Source organism: Malania oleifera, chromosome 12 (genome assembly GCF_029873635.1).
Source record: "Malania oleifera isolate guangnan ecotype guangnan chromosome 12, ASM2987363v1, whole genome shotgun sequence".
In the NCBI taxonomy this organism is placed as follows: Eukaryota; Viridiplantae; Streptophyta; class Magnoliopsida; order Santalales; family Ximeniaceae; genus Malania; species Malania oleifera.
Genome location: NC_080428.1, coordinates 82,493,764 through 82,512,348, shown reverse-complemented (window position 1 = coordinate 82,512,348; position 18,585 = coordinate 82,493,764). Strand labels below are relative to the sequence as shown.

Genomic DNA, 18,585 nt, shown 5'->3' with positions numbered 1-18,585 from the left:
ACGTACTTAAATTGTTTTACTGAGAAATTATTAGGTATACAAAATATATCGGCTAGTATGATTAATAAATTAAGAGCAAAATAATTTTAATATGTATCTAATTTATTAGATAAAAAAATTATAACTATTGAATTATAACTCATATTCAAATGAATTATTTATTTAAAGTCGATTACAAGTGGATACTTTGGATAACAGACTTATTTTGAACTATTCTCTCATAATAGAGTACAATACCTTTGAATTATAATGGAATGTCATTGCATTATTGTAAGTTGAGCATTGAAACTCAAAATAAATTTTATTTAATGATATAATAAAAATTGCGCAAAAATTTCATGACTTTAGGTAAGTTATCCAATCATGTAAATTCTTTATTTTCTTATCTCTTTTTTATTATTATCTTTTTATTGTTGGTATTTGGTGTATTTGCATAATCTTAAGATGTGACTTAACAATAATAACTATGTAATTCAAAGCAACACAATGAAGTCATATTAATGCTCGTGTGCTAATCAATATATTAGGTGGTATACCTAATGAACTTAATATTTTTTTATTTAAAACTTTGAAATAGGGTAAATTATACATAAACTTGTTCTTACATGTTATTCATGTATCTGTTTCTTAAATCTGTTTCTATCGATGTTAATTTTGCCACGTGTTTTATTTTTAATAAATAAGCACATAAACACGTCAAGACAAGTTCCTTAAACAGTATATTTGAAAAATAAAATATTTTAAAATAGAGTATGGTAATAGCTTGAAGGTTTATAGGGTTTTATTGTATTAAATAAGAAAACTAAAAGGTGTAACTTAATGAGATATGATCTTCTCTTGATGGAGCATTTAATCTTTAAACCTTTAAATAAACCTTTAAATAGCTTATTTAAGATACAAATTAAAAGAAAAATAAGAGATTGGTTGAATTTTAGGAAAAAAATTATAATTATATTAATATAAACTACTATATTATTAAGTTAAACCTTAAATAAAATATTTTGGAGATTGCTAACATTCCCAATTCTTCTTTCTTTTTCCTATTGTAAATAATTGTTATAGTTGATATAAAAATCAAAATTATTTTTTGAGATAACGTAGTATAAAATTATATTTAAATTTATTTTTATACAAATATTAATTTAAGTTTAAAAAAATAAAAATTTAAAATCAGAGGAAAATACCCCGTCGTTGACTCCTTCGTTGTTCTGTAGTGTGACTGTTCGTACAGAAATAAACGCACCGTGTGAAGCCGCTAATTCGCTGAACTCGTCGACGGCGTCATCTCTGGGGGCATTTCCGGTGAGATAATCGCTCTTTCTCAGTCTCCGGCAACTGTTTCCTTCGTTCTTCTGCCTCTCCTTCATAATTTTCTTATGCTGTGAGAAATTCGATGTACCCCCCCGCCAACATTCATTTCCGTCTTTCTAATTATAAAATTTCAGTACAAATCTTCTCATGTGAAAATACAACTCTTGTATTGTATATTGGACATGGGGTTTGCAGCTCTTATCTGTGTTGAAGTTTTAATTCTGTTATTTAGCTAGTTTGGCAGTAGTTCTTTCACTCATCAGCTACTTCCTGATTATGATATGTGAATCTTTGATAGTGACAGTGACTACAGAGGGAAAACCCCAAAAACCAAAAATGAAAATTTTTCACTCATCAGCTACTTCCTGATTATGATATGTGAATCTTTGATAGTGACAGTGACTACAGAGGGAAAACCCCAAAAACCAAAAATGAAATTGAGTCCGAGAGAAGTAGAGAAACTTATGCTCAACAATGCCGGGTTCCTTGCACAGAAGCGTCTTGCTCGGGGCTTAAGGCTCAACTACACTGAGGCTGTAGCACTCATAGCAACACAGGTGGGTAACTTCTTCAATTTTGATCTCTTTGTACGAACTAGATTGTTTTTCCTTTTTTTTTTTTTCATTATTTTATGGTTATGGTGGTTGTTTGGTGCTCATGTTCATGATGATGCCTATCTAAATATCAAGTCATTGGGGCTGGATCTAATAGGGTACGCTTCTCTATGATGGTTTAAGGGAGTAAAAGAAAATAAGATGAAAATGGATTTTCGTATGTATTTTCTTTCTATCTAAAATAGAGTTAAGAATGAAAATTTAGTAAAAAATGAAAGGTTAATGACATGTATACACGTGCACACACGCACACACATATTAATTGATTTGCTCTATATTTGGTTTTATTTCTCATTTTCCTTGATAACAAACAAGTGGAAGTGGGATCCTTCATGTTTTATTTTCTTTTCCTTTATGTTCTCCGGCTCCAAATGGAGCTTTGAGGATTGTCACTCATTAGTTGTTCTATCTTTAATCTATATCTAAATATCAACTCATTGGTGTTTGCTCTAATAGGGACATGCTTTATTGCAATATTATGATGCTTTTTTTTTTTGCAAGAGAGCCTTATCCACTAGGCGTTGCGTTCTTTATAAATTTAAAATTTATTTGGCATCGGTTCACGTATCCTCTTGTTGATGCAATAAAATAAGATTCCATATCTAAATACCAAGTCATGGGTATTCCTTTATGCTTCCCTGCTTTGTAATTTTATGGTGCTTTTGTTTTGACATGGGTTCATGGGTCTATACTCTCTTGTTGATGCAACCAAATACTTTGCTATACTTCCATAATTATCTTTAGAACGACTGCTTCATTTTAGTATGTAGGGCCCTTTGTTCTGTGCAATGATAAAAGTCTTGGGTGTCGAATATATAGGTTTGATCAATTGTCTACTCCATGAAAGTAGCCACTTGATATAAAATGCATACTGTTAGGACCGTATAGATCTTCAGTGTTGGAGCTTTTCTTTGTGGGAACTAGCCTCTAGCCTCTAGAAATAGCTTACGTTGCTTTGTTATGTCTTATATTTTCTGAAAAAATGATGGCAAAAGAAGACTCAGTATGGTCCTTTGTTAAGGAAAATGTTCCAAATAACATCTTGTGTATTTGTAGCTTATTTGGAATATTTTGTTATGGCTTTTCTGAGTTGCTCTGCCTTCTACTAAAAATGCATCTTGCTAAAATTTGGTTTGGAAGGAATTGATTGATGCCCATTTTTGCATTTTGTTGTTATTCACAGATTTTGACATTTGTTCGTGATGGAGACCGGAGTGTGGCTGAACTAATGAACACTGGGAAATGTCTTTTAGGAAGGTAAGATGTGAAGTAAAAATGAATGTTATATATGTATGCAATGCCTTAGTTTCTCCACACGGAAGGCAGCAAGCTGGCAAGAAATTGGCATGGGTTTGTCATAATTATCTCTTCTAAATACCTAATGGAAGTAAATAATACTTTCTGCTCTTGTTTCCACTGGAACTAGATGAATCCTGTTTCAAGAACATGGAAACAAGATAATGTGGCCCCCATTCCTTTTTTCTTTTAGGAATCCCCAATGGTGGGTTAGGGCCATTTACCTTGTCCTTGCTAGTGCAGGATAAACTTTAATATTCAAAGTGATTTGAATGCCTTGGATGGTGGATGAGATTGTGTTTGGGAAAAGAGTACTAGAGATGGTAAAAAACATCTGAAGGCTTGATTTGTGAAAAGACTAGAAGAAGAATGTAATCAGCAAAAGAAAATGCTAAAAAAAATTACTTGCCTGTTCATTTCAGCTCTTGAGGAATTATAACCTGCCAATTAACATGAACCAGTAATTTTCTTTATTAGCAAACCCCATCTTCAAAATCTTATTGTTTAAGCACCACAATAGAATATGGGAAAGAAAGCGTCCCATACCCTTGGGGATCTGAGAAGGGCATGATGTTGGGAGGTAAGCTTGCCATATAAAGTCATCCTTTATGCCTGTATAGTGTAGATACAGCTTTGAAAGTCATCCTTCCCTGCCTGTGTAAGTAGCCAGAATAAGGATCAGATGGCAACTAATTTGCTTTCATTTGGGGAGAACGGGTGGACAGGAACTGAATTTCAGAAGGGATTCCCAGGAATGGGAGTTGGGAGATGCTGATACCTTGTGTAGAAGAATTTTGTAGAGCCAACGTCAATCAATAAATAAGGAGGATACTGTTAGATGGTAGGTGATGTAGGACAAGAAGCTGAACTATGGATATACCCCTATTGGACACTATTTAGAAGAAAGGGATCAAGGATTGTGTTTAATTAATTAGTTTATTATGTATGTTTAGATTAATCAATATAGGATAATGTGTATTTGGGATTTGTTTGTAAGAATTTGTGTATTTTTGGGATTCTTTTGATTTTCATGTGTCTTTAAGGATGTATGTTTAATTTCTTAGGCTTTCTTATAAATAGTGTGTGAAAGCTGTGTAAGTTGATAGCTACTCTTGGTCTTTGGATCCCTTGGGGATTTATTCCTGCAAATCTTTTTGTGAGTTCTTGACTAGCTATGTTTTTTCTTTTCCTCTCTATATAACTATCTGGAAGGCCAAAGTTCCCTCTGAAATCAAAGCTTTTCTCTAGCTGATTGTGCTTAATAGGATCAGCACCAATTACTTGTTATAGATTAGAATACCATTAAAGGATCATCTCCAAAAACATATGCGTGCTTTGTTTTAATTGCTCTGAAATGGCTTTGCATCTTTTCTTACGTTGTGACTTTGCACGGAGGATTCAGAGCAAGCTATTTAATTATTTTGGGGAATGCTGGGTTTATCCAAAGATAGTGAAGGAGTTTTTGGCAATTCATTTTGTTGGTTTTGGCAGGAAGGAGGTTAAGGAGTTATGGAATTGTGCCTTATTTTCTGAGGGTTGTGGATGGAACGAAACGCGCTCATTTTTTTGGGGAAAAAGTTATCTCTTTTGCATGTTTGGGAGAAGATTCAACAGTTGGCTTGTCTTTGGAGTGGGGGTAATGAGAACTTCAAGGGGATGCAATTTTTGGATATTTAGTGTGATCGGCTTTCCTTGTTGAAATGATAGGGCCTGCTGATTTTTTCTGCTTGTTTTCAGTGTTCTTTTTAATTTTCATTTTTTTTTTGTATTTTTTTAATTTTTTGGGGTAAACCAGAGTTTTGAAAGGAGATGCCTTCTCTCCTGCTTGTACATTCCTATTCTATCAATGAAATTCTTTTGTTATAAAAAAAAAGAAAAACATTTTGAAAGATATTAGCTTTTGTAGTTGATCTTCCAAGCGTAGAACCAAATTAATTTTTTGAGACCTTCGTTTCTAACCTTACTCTTTGTTCAACTACCCTTTCCAACATTTTCATTGTATGACTCATGAGTTTATTCCACTATAGTTATTACAATTTTGAATATATCCTTTATTTTTGTAGATAGGTATTAAAGTGCTTTTCCTCCATTCGTATGACATTCTCTTAGTTTTTATAATTGTGTTAAATAAATTAATCCACTCTATAATTCTAGTATCACTTGGGCATTTCCAAACTTTAATTGGGATGTTAACTGGGCCTATTACTTTTACATTTTTCATCTTTTTTAATGCAAACTTAACTTCATTGACTCTAATTCTGCTTATAAATCTCATATTTTTTAGCCTTTTCCTCATTTGTTAATTCAACCTTCTACTTGGTTTCATCAAAATACCATACTAAAGTAACTTCACCACTATTCTTTTATGTCTTCTTCCTTAACCAAGACAATATAGCTAAGTCCTTCCTCTTTCTTTCTCTAGCTCAACCAAGTTCAAATACATCTCTTTCCCCTTCTTTTGCATCTAATCTAGCTTATAAATTATTATATGATCTATGTTTAGCTTCACTAATGACCTTTTTTGCTTCTTTTCCCCCTCTTTATACTTTTCAAAGTTTTCCATGTTTTTATATTTTTGCCATGTTTTATACAAGATTCTTTTTTTATTTACAACTTTTTGAACATTTTGATCTCACCACCATCTTTCTTTGCTAGCTGAGAATTTTCGTCTTGATTCACCTAAAATATCTTCTCCCATCTTTTTAATAGAGTTAGCTATCTTACTCCAAAGAGTGTTTGTGTCTACACCATCTTCCATTGTCCAAATACCATTTTGATCATTTTATCTTTAAATTTTATTATATTTTCTACCTTTATGTTCCACCATTTAGTTCTCTTGCACTGATTTATATTATCCTTGCTCTTCCAATTTTGAATATATATATATATATCCAACACTAGAACTCTATATTGTGTAGTTTAGCTTTCACCTGGGATAACTTTACAATCCTTATAGGATAAACAATCTATCCTCCTTGTTAAAAGAAAAATCTATTTGATTTTTATTTTGTCTACTCTTGAAGGTTATTAAGTGTTCCTCTCTCTTTTTAGAGCAAGTATTCATTGTAATAAAATCATATGACATGATGAAGTCTAAAGATCATATCCTAGACTCATTTTTTATCTTTATATCCATGTCCTCTTGTATGCTCTCATAACCTTTATTATCCTTTCCAATGTATCCATTCAAATTAGCTCCTATAAATATTTTCGTAGTCCCTAATATCCCTTATATGATATACTATACATATCTTCCCAAAATTGTCTCTTAAGGTTTTTTACTAAGACTATTTGAGGAGCATAAGCATTAATGACATTTATTATCTCTTGGCCTAAGACCATCTTGATTTTTATGATTCTAGCTCTACTCTTCTGACATCTGCAACACTGTCTTTTAAGTCTTTATCTAAAATGATTCTTATCCCATTCTTATCCTTTTCTTTTCCAGTGTACCAACGTTTGAATCTTGATTTTTCAATTTCTCTAGCTTTCTCCCCTATCCGCTTAGTTTCTTGAGGACAGATTACATTAATCTTTCTTTTAATCATTGTGTCCACCAATTTCTTTCTTTTACCCGTAAGTGTCTCTATATTCCACGTTGTTAATCTAATCCTAGTCTCTTGAACTAACTTATTTACCTGCCCACGTTCAGAATGATGCGATAAACCTTGCATATTTGACATTGTACTTGACTACTCAGGCCCCCACTTGGCCCACCCTCTCCCACTTTTTGCTACAACCCGGGTGGTATAAGTGCAATGTGTTGCTCGTAGGAGAGGTACCAATGAATAATCAGCAAGGAATCATATCATAGTGATCTGAAAATCTTTACACTAGCTGTCAGCTATCTAACCCAGTCCTCCTCTTTTACCGGGCTTGGGACTGGCTGCATGTGAAAAGATCAAGACATTGAGTGCATCACAGGTGGAGTTAACATATAAAATTATCCATAAGCGAAATTACAAACATACCCCTATAATACACTAGTATTACAAAAGGCCCCAAAATACACATAATACTAGACTAATTAAACTACACACGTAATAAACTATTAACTAAACCCAACCATCCTCGACCCAAATTTTTTGAATGATTCTCCAACAAGGGTCAACCCATGGTTGGGCTTCTTGTCCTACGTCACTGGGTTTTGGTGATATTATACACCTCCACCTCCAGCTCTAGATGGAGTGTCAGAAGAAATAATGTTATTTTAGTAATTAGTTTTGTGTGAGTAGGGTTATTCTTGTCCCTAAATATTTTTTCTTCTTATTAATATATAAAAGGGCAGATCTGGAGCTTAAAGTAAGGCTCAAGGATAACTGCCAACTGGATTCTTCTTCTTCTTCTTCTTGTTCTTTTCGTCTCTAACCCTTAGTGCTGTATTTTCTTCTTTTGCTCTTCAATTTATTTCAGATTTACAACAGTTAACTAACATCTTGCTACAAGTATTTGGATATGGTACATTTGAGCAATAAATGGTAATGATCCAGCTCTGTGCACATGATGTTGTCATGTGTTAAAAGGCGAAGGCATAAGGCAAGTGTTTAGCCCTTAAGAGGTGAGGCATATGCCTTAAGGCGCTGGTGCATAAATTTTTTGAGGATTTCATTTTTAAATGAAAATATGTAAATAAATTACATATACATTAAAAATGAAGAGAAAATGAAGAAAATCACAAATATAATGTAAAAATATCGAACACAATTTGCAAACCACTTGTTGGCCATTTAAAATTTGCTTAACTTGAATTCATTTTATGTAAATCATGATTTACTAGAGATCATGGTTTTAAATAACGGCCGTTACGTAGCGTAACGGCCGATACGTAACGGAAATCAGAGGGCCCGAAACCGATACGGCCCGATATTGCGGTTCGGAAAAAATTCACGGCCGTAACGGCCGTTACGGAGGCGTAACGGCACGTAACGGCCGATACTCCAACGTTACATGTCGTAACGTCCGTTACGGACCGTTACATGGCCGACAGGTAGCATATTCGCTGACGGGCAGCAGGCAGCAACGCTGCTTTCCCCCTCTCCCCAGTCCCCACACCCATCTGCCATTCAAAGGCTAAAAAGGAAAGTTACAAACTGACCTTGAAAATTTGTTGGCCTTCGGCAATAAGAAGGCTTCGAAGCCTGAGAGTGAGCACACCGAGGCTACCGAGCAGATCTACTCAGAATTGCAGACTTGCAGTTCCAGGCTTCCAGTTCCAGCAACTTGGCGAGTCACCGGCGACGGAAAAAGGTCTGCAGCAGCTCCGCCAGTCATCGCAGTCGGCACCTTCCTCCGCCAGTCGTCGCAGTCGCACCAGCCAGCCTCTCGATTTCAGCTTCGGAGGCTCGGAGCTTGGAGTCATCGCTGGCTCGCTGCTTTTGCTTCGCTCCTTCGACTGTTCGAGGCTCCTCTGAGTTCCCTCGAATCCCTCCTCTCTCTCGGTCTGACTCGACTACAGGCCTCAGCGTATGAGACACTCTAACACCCACAGCACTTTTCATTATGTTTTTTTTGTTTTTTAAATTATATTTTGTTGCACCACAGGCCACAGCCCTTTTCATTCCTTTCATTCTGTTTATTTTTTTAAATTATATTTTGTTGTAAAATAGGTTTGTTAAATTGAATTAAAAAAAAAGTAATTTAATAGAGTAAAAAATTAGAAATCATTAATAATTATGTAAAATAAAATTTTCTTAATTTATAAATATTTTAATTGTATTATATTTTTTGAAAGATAATTATGAAAATTAATTCCATGACATAGCAAGCAATTATTAATATTATATAATTAATATTTTTTAAGGTTAGTAAATAATTAATATTTACCAATAATAATTGAAGCCTTTTTTATAATAATATTTGAATATCAATAATCCACTACTGCATTCACCATCTAAACAAAGCATTAAAATAATGTATGTACACAAGACATCCATGTGATGGCATTTTATATTATCTAGGCTTAATTGAGCTCTATTTTTCACCATTCTTAAAGAATTCCAAGGAATACTCTGCACAATTATTATAATATTTAGTCTTAGGATTTGCCAAACTTATAGAAATAAAATTAATTCATGGCACCAATTGGCTAACATACTATTTATGTCAGCTGGATAAAGTGGTCATTTTGATAAAGAAGATATCATATTCACTCCCATCTATTGAAAAAATATTAAATAATATTCATATTATAAAAGAAAAAAAAATTAAATAACATCTGTCACCCATTTTATGTTACATGTGTATCTACTTGCCATTTCTTGAGTAGGTTGACCCTGTTTATTAATATTTTTTAAGTTTTAAAACATTATTTTGACCTTAAATTTAAAATTAAGTAAAATAAATGTTTACATCTATTTTTTGTTTTTAGTTATCAAATAAAGTAAAAATTAATAACTTAATAAAAAAAAATTAATCTAATAGTTAATACATTAATAAATTTGATTTTTACTAATTACTACTAGAATTTGTAGAAAAATTTAATTTTAATCCATATACTGAGAAAATGTTTAAAAAATTAAATAGTCAATTTGTAATGTATGGATCTTTATTTGTGATGCTATGATGTATATGAAAATAGAGTAAAAATCTTTTTCACCTGTTAATTTCTTATAGTTATAAATGAAAATAAAATCAAGCTATAAAAAATAATGAAAATATCTTTTTAAAGATAAAGGAATATATTTTTTTTGTAATAAAATATCTAATATTTTATAATTTTGTTTATTTAAATATAAAAATAATAAACATTACTTATTATTTTTAATCAAATATTATACTTATTTTTACGTAATAAGTATTTAAAATTAGGACTATTTAGTACTTATTATTTAATATTTACTAAATTACTAATTATATTATTCCTGTCATTGTAGGAAGGTTGTAAGTTGTAACTTTGTATTTTCTTTATATTTTGTGTAGAGATCATCAAATTAAGTCTATCAATATGTCACGTGATAGAGGAAATGAAAACTTACCTAGTGAAGATATTGGATGGCATTTTGGTACTGCGGTAGACGGTAATAGACATGTTATTATGTGTAAATTATGTGGGAAGATAATCAAAGGGGGCATTACACGCTTGAAACAACACTTGGCACATAAAAAGGGTCAAGTAGCTGGATGCTCAAATGTGACCACACAAGTAAGAGAACAAATGATGAAACATCTACAACAGTATGCTGAGAAGAAAAGAGATAAACAAAAAAGGCAAGAAGAAGCAGAAGCCCAAATTAGAGGAGATTTTGAGAATTTGAGCGATGAAGAAGACTTTGAAGAAGAAAGTATGAGATTTGCTCGACAAGAAAGCATGCGATCACAACAACAATGGGAAGATAGACAAAGATTTCGAGCAAGAACAACTGGAAGGGGTAATATTTATGAAGAGGGAGGTGGCTCTGGCAGTGGTGCTACCAGTGGTTTCAATAGAGCAGGAGCTCGATCTTATAGTGGTCGAGAAGCTGGAGGTAGTGGACGACAATGGATCAATCCTGATGCCCCTGAAGCTAGACTAAAGGCAATGGATCCTATTTTAGAAAGAAGTAAGAGTGCGAAACAACCAAAACTCAACACAAAGTTACTGAAAGGTTTAAGAAGTAAATTAGGAAAAGCGGTTGGAAAATTCCTAATTTATAATCGGATTCCAGCGAATGTAGCTGACTCTCCATTTATGCAGCCTATGCTTGATATTGCTGTAGAGGTTGGAAAGGGGGTGAAGGGTCCATCACCCTATGAGATATCTGAAATTTATTTGGAGCAAGAGTATCAAGAAATGAAAAATTATATAGCTTCTTTTGCTGGAATTTGGAAGGAAAGAGGTGTAACACTTATGTGTGATGGTTGGTCAGGACCAACTAGAAAACACATTATAAACTTTTTAGTTTATTGTGATAGAGGCACCGTGTTTCATAAATCAGTTGATGCCTCTGATGTGCCAAGCAGAACAGCTGAATATTATTTCAGGTAATTTTCTAATTTTAATTGTATATGCAAATAGTATTATGAACTTGCATGTTTTTAATTAAATAGTAGTAATTATTGAATATATAATTTCATTTCAGATTAATGGATGAGGTGGTTGAAGAAATTGGAGAGGAGAATGTTGTCCAAGTAGTGACTGATAATGAAGCTGCAATGAAGGCAGGAGGAAAATTATTAATGCAGAAGAGGCCCAATCTCTATTGGACAGCATGTGCAGCTCATTGCATAGACCTTATTCTTGAAGATATTGGTAAGAAAAGTAACGTGAAGAAGGTCTTAGAAGATGCAAGAACAATAACCTCATTTATTTACAACCACACATGGACAGTGAATTTCATGAAGAAATTCACAAATAATAGAGAGTTACTTCGCCCTGCCATCACTCGATTTGCCACAAATTTCATTGCTTTGGAGACTATTGTCAGGCATAAACAAGCACTAAGGGAAATGTTTACATCTGATGCTTGGAAAAACTCAAGGTTTGGAATGGCAAAATCAGGCCCAGCATATGATTCAAAGAAAATTATCTTAGGCAAAGAGTTTTGGCAAAAGGCCTCTGATATAATTAAAGTGCAAGAACCCTTGGTGAAAGTTCTTAAATTGGTTGATGGTGATGAAAAACCAACCATGGGCTTCATATACGAGGCAATTGATAGGGCGAAGTTGGCCATTCAAAAAGATTGCCGGTTTTACAAAGACTATTGGAAAATTATTGACAACCGGTGGAGTTTTCAGTTGCACCAAGATTTGCACGCTGCTGGTAAGTGTAAATCAAATACAATTTCTTATTATTTTAACTTTTAAATTATGCATAGTTGCATTAGAAAACTATTGATTAATATGTTTCTAAATTTAATTGTAGGGTATTTTTTGAACCCACAATTTCTTTATGGTGCCCCACCCTCTCCTGAAGTTGCTAGAGAAGTCATGGATGGAGTTAAAAAAGTGATAACCAAGTTGGTACCCGATATAGATACTCAAATTCGGGCTATTAATCAAGTAAGTATTGGTTTCATTAAATTGAATAATGAATTGTTCTAGTATTCTGTAATACTTTCAAGAATAATTATTAATACATCTAATTAATTAATTATATTTCACAATCATCATTTTTTAGTTGTTGCTATATCGAGATAGGCAGGAGACTTTTGGAACCCCGTTGGCTCAAAGGGCAGTGAAACAAACAAATCCTGGTAAATATGGCTATATAGCTAAATAATGGAAAATTACTCTATTTTCTCTCTTTGTGTTCAAATTTGACTTTTGAAATACGCTATACTAACATAAAACTCTTTTTAATTATTCATGCAGCTGAATGGTGGATTCATTATGGCTTGTGTGCTCCTGAGCTCCAAAGAATAGCAATTAGAGTTCTTAGTCAGACCACATCAGCTTCGAACTGTGAGCGTAATTGGAGCACCTTTAGCCTCATCCATACGAAAACAAGAAATAGATTAAAGTACATGAGACTACAAAAACTTGTTTTCGTACATTACAACATGAGGTTAAAGTTAAGACGTACAATGAGAAGAAGCCAACGAGAAATTGAAGAGGGTTTCAATCCTATCAATTTGGACTACATTTTCGAAGAAGATGATCCTTTAAGTCAATGGTTAGAGGAGAGAGAGACACCACTACTCGACGGTCAGGACAATTCAAATTGGTTAAATGAAGAGGTTGGTGGTACTACAGAAGGAGGTGATCAACCACCAATAAACGCGCATGATGATTCAGGTTCAAGCCCTGAACGTACACAAAGTGATGACAATCTTGGTTTGAGCCCACCAAGTGATGATGATGGTAATAGTGGTGCTGGAGCTGGGGTTGGGGGGGGGTGGCAGTGGTGGTGGTGGAGGCGGCGGTGTAGAATATAATTATGGATATGATACAGGGACATCATTTGGAAGGGATATATATCCTTCTGATCCTTATGGACTACATGACATACCTGAAAATTATGACTTGGGTATTCCTCCAGGGAACCAATCTTCACAACCCAGGAGAAGGAGGAGTGCTCGTGGTGACCCTAGCGATTCTACTGAAGATTCATATGGTGTGGTTCGTAGTTTTGGCGACTTTGGTTTAGATGGTTCATCATCACAATCATTTGGATCTCATCCAGCATATCCACATTATGCATCTCGTGACTCACATTTTTATCCCAGTGGATTAGGAATCTCAGGATCTAGTGAGTCTTCTTCTACACACTACCCAGAGCCAGCCCTTCCCCAACTTATAGACATTATTCAGGAGAATTTTCATCACCAGTACATTTTCAAGAGCAACAACAAAATGATGCAAACTTGGGTTCATTCAACTATGTATTTCCACAAGGATGGGGAGATAATTTCCCATCCCAATCTCAAGATACAGATGCAAATTATGAAGACCCTCCACGTCATTCTTTTTGGTGGTGACATGTGTTATATTATAAATTTGTAATATTGTATTCATGTATTTTCAATTATTTATTGATATTTGATATTAATCACTTTTTAAATTCATGTATGTGTAATGTGTATATTGAGTATTAAGTCTATTGAGTATTGATTCATTTTTAGTAACTTTATGACTTAAATTAATTGATTCTTACATTTCTACATCTTTTTACTCATTAAAGTAATGTAAACTATAAAAAAATATGCTTTTTTTTGTAAACAGCGCACTAAAATTAATATAAAAATCATAATGCCTATTAAAAAGCATTTGTAGGTTGAATGAAAGCCTTCAAAATTCATTAAAAATCATGTATTAATGGATTTCATGCTTATTTTTTAATTTTCGCATGGTTGTGCATGCGTGAAAAAAATTCACGACCGTTACGCCCGCTTCCCGTTACGTAACACCCGCGTCTCCCGCGACCCGCGACACCCGCGACCGTTTCGCGACGTTACCCGCGACCGCGATTTCGAACCATGCTAGAGATAGCTATAATATTACAAAGTTCAAATTATTTTCAAGATCTAAGATACAAATCTCAACTATTTTGGAAAGGTTGAGATTCAAGATTTTTAAAAATCAATTCATAGTCATATTATGACTTTCCTTTTATATAAACATGGAGTTAAAATTTTCTAGCCAAAATATCTAACTTGAGAATCACACACCCAAAATGTGTAAGCCTCAACTAAATAGGTGCAAAAAGTGTGCTGTTTATACGAATGTGTAAGCTTTGTTGGGTAATGCATTATCCTTTTTAGAATTTGGTATTTTAGATTGAGCCTCAAGGCGTTTTAGGCCTGCCTTGCTTTGAGGCGAGCCTCAAGATGAGCCTTGATTAAGCATTAAAACATTGGCTGTTGTTGGTTTTTTTTTTCCCTCTTTCTGTAAGCTTTCTTCTGTTGACATGTGGACTGACTTGGCATGGCCCCTTGTGGATTTAAAATTTTTTTCCCTTTGAAACTAATTTTGGTGTGTTGAGGTTTCACTGAGAGTTTTTATATTTTGGCCTTTTGCCTGCTCATCTAAGAGACTTACAAGTTGCATTTGGGTTTGGAATTGAAACTATTTGTACTTTTGCTTGCTTACTTAAAGAGCGTCTGAAATTTGTCTTTCTTGAGTACAGGAGACATGTTCTTCCAGCTGTTCCACACCTTTTGCATATGGTCCAGGTAATAAACTCTGTTAAGGTTAATATTGAAGCTTCCTCTTGAACTAACCGTTGAGCATTAGAAAGTTAATTCCAAATTTATTGTCAAGTGTGACCAGTGATTTACCTCTGCAAGTTACGTGAAAGAATACCAAGTGCATGGAACCCCCCCCCAAAATGTTTTTGTTTGATATTTTTAATTGAGAATTAAACACAGGTTGATACAAAGCAGATACAAAATGAAGGTTACCATGAACGGTTAGTTATCCCCATCTGTTGCCACAAAACGGTCAGCTGTAGTCACATTTCATGGTACATGATCCTGTCAATTCATCCTGCCAGTCACCAACAATTTTATCACCTAAGTGAAATTTACTTCAAGTTTTAGTAATAACTTACCTCAGTAAGTTACATGAAGGATTGCTGAGCAGATTGGATCCCCCTTTCTGGAAACTATGTAATGCTGCTTTCGTTAAACTTTATTCTAATGTATCTGCAAGTGGTGCTGGAGCTTGAGCTTCAGCTACTTTTATTCTAAAGGATTACTGTGGAGCTGCAGACCCTCTTGGTAGAACAATATTTCCTGCTGTGGAATGCTGAGCTTGGCATGCACGTCTAATCAAGTCTAGAGAAAAAAAGTGAACTATCAAGTTTTGTACAGAAGAAGGTTCAATCCTAGGCTACAAGTGTGTGTGTGGATAGCCCCATGAGAAAACCACAAAGTACCCTCATACAACAATTTAATGATACTGCGCCCTATCTACACGCCACCATGTGCCCTGGGTATCTTTTCTAAGTATGAGCCGAAACTCAACAATATCTATTTTTGCAAATATTATCCCCACTTGGCTTTTAGATAACGCGATAACTGATTGACATGGATTTCCAACAAATAGGTCTGCCAACCATGGTGTAGACATAACGTGTGGTGGACCTTTTGTCATCCAAATCTCCTGTGTAGTATGCATTAACGAATCTCTCAACTAAGCTCAACCCTGCCCCAGATCAAACTCAATGTTATAACCTACTGTGCCCTCTTAAGTACCCAAGGATCCACTTTAAAGTTTAGTCTCCAATGCTCCTTGCTTGGCTGCATGTACAAGATCTTGATGTGAAAAAACCACAGCATACATTAAGCATCCCACAGATGGTGCCCTCGACATCTCCTTCTCATACTCATTGGGACACTTGCGATGAAGATATTCTAAAAATGATGTGCCAATGGGGTAGACATTGGCTTAGCATTACTCACGTCTCATGCTAAACCTCTCTAGCATCTGCTGTATGTAACTCTTTTGAAAGACACACAGCTTTTGTTCTTTCTTGTTTCTTTGTATTTCCATCTCAAGATCTTCCTTGTAATGCCAAGATACTTTATCTTAAATTCCTTAAGAAATTTAAAATAATTGAAATCACACATATAGTTTGCAGCAATCAACATATCATCCACATATAGTGGCACGAGGATAGTAGAATTCTAAAGTAAACACAACAATCAAACTCATAGGGGTTATGTTTTATGCTCATTATCTATTAATAAAAGCATTTGTACCATCTCTTTGGTGGCTGCTTTAAACAATACAATGATTTCCTCAACTTATGGACCTGATTCTTCTGGATAATCCATATAAATGTGCTCCTCTAAGTCACCATGAAGAAATTCTTTTTTAACATCTAATTGCTCTAACACTGGATCAAATTGTGCTAATATTACCAGAATGGAGGTTTTGTTGGACAAGTAGAGACTGCACTTGATCATGGTCTATCTCTTCCCTGTAAAGAGTACCCCTTTGCCACTAGTTTGGCCTTGAATAACTTACCCCTTTTTGAAACATCATTTTTCTTCCTAAACATCCATTTGCATTCCACTAAACTTCAGATACGCACATTTGCCACAAGCCGAAGTTTTCTTTCCCATCAAACTTGCCAAACCTGTTCTATACCTGTGCATCCTTGTCATGCTCAAAATGCAAACCTAGCATGCAGCCATGCACATGGTGGTTTGCTACCAGTTTGTAAACATGCCCCAGAATTATGCACACGCATGCAACAAATCGGAAGCAAAAATCGAAGAAAAAAGAAGAATGCAATGATTTACACTGTTTGATAGCATGCCAATGTCCATGGAGCGTATGCAAAATTTTCATTATATTGTCAATAAAAATTGCCTCAATTTTTCAATCCTAGGCTACAAGTATGTATATACAACCACTACAAGAAAACTGTAAAATACCCTTCTAAATATGAGCCCTAACTCAACAGGTTGTTTAGCTAATCTATGACATACTTTTCATTTTTTGTGTATAAAATACAGTTTTTCCAACCCTTGTTGGCCATATCTTGAATGATGATGTATACCATAGCATCATTGAACAACTGAAGATGGAACCCTAGCTTTCATGACCCATCCTTCCAATCTCCCATCGCTGGACATCTTAGCCTTCAATCTCTATCCAAGCCTTGAATTGTCAAATATCCCAACTTTCGACCTCCATTCCAGTCTTCAATTTCCAATTCACTCGATTCATCAAATATCTTAGGCTTGGAAAATCTTTGTCTCAAGCAGAAGCTTCATCGGAGCCCTAGCGAGACTCGCGACCCTCTTCTTTATTGAAGGTTCGCATTCTCTTCTCTACCGAAGGCTTGAAGCCCTAGCTTCCTTGCTTTCTCTCTTAGGCCGGCGACTTCCCATCTTGCATACATCTTCGAGCTTGGTTGCTGTCGAAATCTCTTCTCTGAAATGCCAAAGACTGTTGGATGGAGGAATCTCAAAGGCTCTTCATGATTCCTAGTCGCAACTTAGCTGTGTTTGATCTGAAGACACACAATGGTTCCCTCTCTCTCATGAAGGACCTTGAATCACTCTCCCGAATCTCTTGATCGAGCTTCTGTTAGTTATTGATGATCAGATGATGGGGATTCGTTTTGTCCAATCCTTTGATCTGAGATTGGATAAAGTAGGGAAGGTTGGTGCTTTTTTCGTTCTTGAGAAGAATTGGCAGCGTAATTGGTGTTCGATTTTCTTCAGCTGCAGCAAATTGGTTCTCACTGAGATTCTTATTGTGATGACCTGCTTAATTTTTACTTTTTTTTTTTTTTCGTAATACAATAAAATCCAACAGATCATAATCCATCTGGACCTATGGGTACCAGGAATATATCAAAAGTACAGTACAGAAGCCTAAGTAGCAGGAAAACATAAAATCATATACATAAATACAAAATCATCCATCACGATACCAGAGTTACTACAACCACTGTATTTATATACACACAGTACACATCCCAAAAGATATCTTAGGGCTATCCCACAAAATACATCCGACCCTATCAAAACACTTACCCCTCTGGAAGAGTAGATCGATAGTACTAGATTAGCGGGGCTTTGCCCGCTCTCCTATTAGGGGCTCTTGAAATGTTTATAAAATTTTGGGGTGAGACACCTCTTAGTAAGGGAAATAAACTAACACTAGTGTGTGGCAACATGAGCATTTCTGTGATATACATATAATTATAAACATAACCAGTAAAACTGTATATATATCATTTCTGGGAAAACATGTATAATCAACATGGCAGAACATAATGGTTTCCATAGCATAATTCATCTCATATAAAAATAATACGAAAACAGTCTTGGTAGGTTAGCTGACTATTGTCATGTATTACCCCCACATGATTGGGTTGTGTGACCCGAAAGCGGGAACTGACAATGGTTGGCCGACCGCTGTCAAGTCAAAAGTACAGTCTGTAAGTTTGATGGGTCTGCCAGACCTGGTCCGTACACTAGGGGCGCAC

General features: G+C 34.9%; 2 protein-coding genes across 3 annotated transcripts in view; both read left to right on the top strand.

Annotated features, from left to right (window-relative positions):
• The first annotated feature begins 1,190 nt into the window (after nucleotides 1-1,190).
• Nucleotides 1,191-18,585, top strand: part of LOC131144716 (urease) — a 125,170-nt gene continuing 107,775 nt past the window's right edge. Inside the window, exons 1-4 of one of the 2 annotated variants that reach the window (XM_058093551.1) lie at nucleotides 1,191-1,302; nucleotides 1,711-1,868; nucleotides 3,109-3,182; nucleotides 14,764-14,809. In XM_058093551.1, the coding sequence (XP_057949534.1) occupies nucleotides 1,743-1,868; nucleotides 3,109-3,182; nucleotides 14,764-14,809 (246 nt within the window). In that variant the 5' untranslated portion in view covers nucleotides 1,191-1,302; nucleotides 1,711-1,742. Of the gene's footprint in view, nucleotides 1,303-1,704; nucleotides 1,869-3,108; nucleotides 3,183-14,763; nucleotides 14,810-18,585 lie in introns of both variants that reach the window. The other variant, XM_058093550.1, reaches the window with a different exon arrangement.
• Nucleotides 7,941-14,166, top strand: LOC131144717 (uncharacterized). Its single transcript, XM_058093552.1, has 6 exons — nucleotides 7,941-8,684; nucleotides 10,140-11,180; nucleotides 11,279-11,958; nucleotides 12,061-12,197; nucleotides 12,316-12,391; nucleotides 12,510-14,166. The coding sequence occupies exons 2-6, from the start codon at nucleotides 10,165-10,167 to the stop codon at nucleotides 13,070-13,072; spliced, it is 2,472 nt and encodes an 823-aa protein (XP_057949535.1). The 5' UTR covers nucleotides 7,941-8,684; nucleotides 10,140-10,164; the 3' UTR covers nucleotides 13,073-14,166.